The sequence below is a fragment of the Pundamilia nyererei genome, unplaced genomic scaffold, assembly GCF_000239375.1.
Source record: "Pundamilia nyererei isolate P.nyererei 1_Seehausen unplaced genomic scaffold, PunNye1.0 scaffold00513, whole genome shotgun sequence".
Classification (NCBI taxonomy): Eukaryota; Metazoa; Chordata; class Actinopteri; order Cichliformes; family Cichlidae; genus Pundamilia; species Pundamilia nyererei.
Genome location: NW_005187914.1, coordinates 132,740 through 137,622, shown reverse-complemented (window position 1 = coordinate 137,622; position 4,883 = coordinate 132,740). Strand labels below are relative to the sequence as shown.

At 41.1% G+C, this 4,883-nt stretch overlaps 1 protein-coding gene across 2 annotated transcripts in view; it reads left to right on the top strand.

Annotated features, from left to right (window-relative positions):
* cnpy1 (canopy FGF signaling regulator 1) overlaps positions 1–389 on the top strand; it is a 14,435-nt gene extending 14,046 nt beyond the window's left edge. For both annotated transcript variants that reach the window (XM_005754154.2, XM_005754155.2), the window contains one exon: positions 226–389. In XM_005754154.2, coding sequence (XP_005754211.1) covers positions 226–266 — 41 coding nt within the window. In that variant the 3' untranslated portion in view covers positions 267–389. The remainder of the gene's footprint in view (positions 1–225) is intronic.
* Positions 390–4,883: the final 4,494 nt, after the last annotated feature.

The following is a 4,883-nucleotide window of genomic DNA, read 5'->3' as shown; positions in this document are numbered from 1 at the left end:
CACACACACACACACACACACACACACACACACACACACACACAGCTGTGGAAGCTGCTCGGGTTTGGCGTCCACAGCATTCAGTAACAGCAGAGGCCAGTGTCAGCACAGCTCAGTAGCCTCAGTGTAGGTCAGTGTTAGCTATTTGTGTCTTTAGATGGTGGCACATTTTCGGGTTGTGGAACATAAACACTGATGTGTTTGTCGTCATGCTTTTCCTTTCAGACTACTGTGAAGACAGCAGCCGTGCTAACGAGGAATTGTAGCATCACACTGGATTTTCGGTGCAGCGAGGAGAGACCAGCTTTGACACACATTTCTGAGAAAAAGGTTTTGATAAAAAATGTTTGACAAACAACTGAGACTATTTTAAGTAAATAAAAACCAAATGTTGAGAAAGCACAGTGTTCATTTTTGTCTCTGCATGCTGCTCACACCACAGTATCTTAACCAGACCTACAGTAACTGTTTGTTGGTGCGAGTTCCACATTTGAGCTGCTTGAAAAAAGTTAAGATAGTGGTCTCCACAGTTAGTCAGCTGATCAGTTTATCTGGCAAAACTCTTTTCTGCTCTCTGTCACAGTCTGGCTTTATCACCAAGTCCAGGAAAAACATTTGGATTTCTTTGTTTTTTTTTATAGAAAAAAAATACACATTATTTCCTTCCTTTGCACACACCATAAACATCCATGGGAGATAAATCTGTTAGTGTGGAATTGTAGACTGCTGGATGATAGTGCTGACTCTAAATGTTCACAGAAGCTAAATGTATTGTGTCAGTGTGAACATGCAGCTTTCAAATTGCTGTATCTTTTCACAAAGACTAGCAGGTGGACAGACCCGAGCCACAACTCAAGCATCTGTTATCTGATTGGACCCGACTTAACAGCAGCTGATTGGTTGAAAACTTTGCATTGATATGCTAAAGGCGGCCGCATGCAGGGGAACCAGAGAGTGCGTTATACTGACGCTGCTTTGTGCCGATTCTGTAGCTTGGTTGGGTTCGCAATAAAAAGGAGACCGAACAAGTGCTGATGGTTATTATATATAATGCATTACTGGGCTGTCATTAAGTGTGACCTGCGCCTCTCCTGAGCACTGGGGGCTGGGTCTTCAGGGAATGGGTATATAGTAGCTTTACTTCATTATGCATCGCTAAGAAAACTATCCTCATGAACTGGAAATCAAAAAACTGTTGATGTATTAACATAAAAATGTACTTGTCTGCCTCCTCAGAAAACCTACTGGATTAATTTGTTCCTCTCTGGTCCCCACTGATCTATTCCATTAGTTGGTGTAAGTGCTTGGCTATAGTCTCCTTTCCCTGTATGCCTTGCAGGTGGATGCAGGTTGTCTCTGGGACTGCAGAGGTCTGGCAGCAGGGGTCCGTCTGTCCCTCACACACCCCACAACAAGATTGTTGATTTATGTATATGTCCATTTTCAAATTTTTGTGTTGCAGGTACTGTATGGTTATTTTCCCCACAGGTGCAGCAGTTGGGGATACATTATGCATTTCTATTTGTACTCCTTTTATTACATCTTCGCCGACTCCTGTTTTTTTTTTTTTCCTCCTCCCAGCAGATTTAAGCCTTATGGGAGTGTCGTCCCCCCCAAGAGGGAAAATAGACCCCCTAATGCAGCGGTCTCCAACCTTTTTTGTGCCACGGACCGGTTTATGCCCGACAATATTTTCACGGACCGGCCTTTAAGGTGTCGCGGATAAATACAACAAAATAAAACTAGTACCGGTACCGAAAAAAAGACGATTTATTCATAACACACGTGAAAAGACCAGGAAAACCGAGTTATTGATAAAAACGATAACAAGATAACGCTGAAAACCAATAAAAACCCTGAAAACTATACATTTCACACCTGAGCCTCAACTCTCGCGGCCCGGTACCAAACGACTCACGGACCGGTACCGGTCCGAGGCCCGGGGGTTGGGGACCGCTGCCCTAATGGACCACCATTTGACCTTAGAACTGAAGAAGCTTCTCCGTTGAGAGTTGAAACATCTTCAAGCAACTTAAAGAAGTCCAAATGCCTTTCCTTTCCAAGCTCCTTAGGCTAATCTAGAATTCTTTTGTCTAGAAAAAAATAATATGTGAATGTGTTATTTGGACTGGGGAGATGAACGAGTGTGCTCTTGAAGATGTTACGGAAATGCCACACACCGGCCACTCCTTATGTTTCAAGATATAAATGAATGGCTTGTGTGGATTTTGACAGGGATGCCCTCCCGAGAGCACTCTGATCAAAGATGAGTAAAAACAATTTGCATCACCACATTTATAAGATTAATGGTTGACAGATTTGGCAGACAAGAGAAAAAATTGTTGGAAAATGCAAGATCATCCCAATTAGGTGCATAGAAGCATGCTAATATCACTGGAACAAATATAGTTTTCCAGCAGCAAACACACATCGCTCAGCTGAATCGGCCTGTACACTAGACACCGAACTCTATATTGTTACTAATCATGATAGCAAACCCTCTTCCTCTGTACCAATAACTGGACTGGAATACTTGCCTACATGTAGGCGGACATATCTGGGTCTCCTGGAAAGTTGAATGTCTACTCTCAGCTGTTTCAGATCTGTGATCACTTTTTTAAATTTCACTGGTTGGTTGATGGACTTAACATTCCAGCTCACAAAATTTACTGACAAACCATTAAACGTTTCAATGTTGCTTACACAGGCCATAGTCTGTATCACCTGAAAATCAATGCATACATTTAATCTGCCACATAACGGAAACACCATCATAGTGTATATAAAGGTCTGAGAAAATAATTCCAACCCCTTTCACCTATAGGAACATGGTGATTACAATACCCATCAAAAAGAAATGTGGTGGCGAGAATATACCAGAGCGCCCACTCAGCCACATTAGTATATGCATGTTCATATATTCAATTCTATGCTTCAATCGCGACCTCGGTTGTGCTAAGAGCATCTGGTTAGATGATCTCAGTGCTCTTTTGGGGTCATACATGTTGAGGAGTTTGCTTAAATAACTGGGCGCCACATTGTTTAAAACTTTAAAAGTAAATGAATTAATCTAAAATTAATATGATATTTGACAGGGAGCCAGTGCAAATTGGCTAAAACTGGAGTGATGTGTTCATACATTCTAACACCCATGCAGCAGCATTTTGGACTAACTGCAAGCGATGGAGAGATAGATGAGTGTGAAGACCCAAATAGAGAGTTGCAGTAGTGGTGAGTAGAGGTGATGAAAGCCTGAATAAGTGTTTCTAGGTCTCTTGGAGGAAACAATGAAAGGAGATGTTGTATTTCCTAAAAATAGATCCCAAAGGTAGCATGTATAAGGAGAACAGAGTTGGACCCAAACAGACCCCTGTGGCACACCACAACACATCGGGGCAGAGGAAGAGGAGTTATTGGCCAATAGTAACAGAAAAAGACCTTGTAGTGGCGGCACTCCGTCTCTATTTCACTCTTCTTTACCACCTTTAGGAGTCAGTCCGGCAACATGCATTTGAAACGCGAGCAAGTCCAGGTACTTTTCTTGCAAAAAAGATGTTTATTGAAATTTTTAATTTACATGGCAAGACTCGGTCAAAAAACTGTTTTGCTTCCAGCTTATCCGACTCCCCAACTATGTAATTACAGTGTGCCGGAAGCCCAAAATACTAAAAAGTGCATTAGAATGTCGCACTTCTATATTCTATACCTTTAACAAAACAGTATTTTGAAATTAACTAGAAATTATATTCTTAACATCAAACATGTATATTTCTCCTCTAATCATTTTACCAGTACCAATAAAATTAACATTTAATTGGCTCTTACAGACCTCTCTAATAAATATGATTTAAACCATGAAAAAACTGAGCCTTTAAGACCAACAACGTGTTCAAGTCTTGATAAAAGAATGTTGTTATCAACTGTGTCAAATCTAAAAGGACTAAAACCACAGAACAACCTGAGTCGACGGTTAAAAGAAGATCATTAAAAACTCTTAAAAGCGCCGTCTCAGTACTGTGACGCGACTTAAAACCAGACTGCAACTCTACACATATGCCACGAGTGTCTAAAAAGATCTGAAGTTGCTTGAAAACAACTTTTTCCAAAATTGTGGACATCCAGATTTTTTGGTTTGCACAACAGCATGTTTGAAAACAGCTGGTACACAACCTGATGACAAGGAAGCATTTAATAAAAATAAAATACTAGGCCCAATAATGTGAAGAGCTTCCTTGAAAAGGCAAGAAGGAAGAATATCCTGAGGGGAATTAGACAGTCTTAAGCGATCAATTACTTCCTTTAAGGCAGAAAATGTCACAGGCTCGAACTGCTGAAAAACAGCTGAGCATTTAGAGGGTGGATGTAGGTCGAACACTGCTGTGAATTTGGAGACCTTAAATTTTTTCAATGAAGTGTTTTAAAAAGTTTTCACACAGTGCAAAGGAAGCCTCACTAGGAACATTGGCACAGGGGTTAATCACAGAATTAAAAATATTAAAAAGAACTCGGGCCTTGTGATTGTTGGTAGAAATTACACCGGATAGGAAAGCAGATTTTGCAGCTTTAATAGTTTTCTGATTATTTGTTAAGCGGTCATGCAGGATGCCCAAAGACACCTGGAGTTTCTCCTTTTTCCATTTTCTCTCTGCACGTTGACATTCGCGTCTGAGAGTGCGGGTGGTTTCATTCAGCCATGGTTGACGTGAAGATTTGGTGCATTTAGTCCTTAGTGGAGCAACAGAGTCAAGGATGTTGGAGCATATTGAGTTAAAAAGGTTAGCTAGTTCAACTGATAGTTCCGCACTAGGGTTGGCATCATAGAGGAGCGAGTTAGTAAAAGTGGGGGGAAAGTGAGCAGTGGTCACTGAATTGTTCGCATCTGA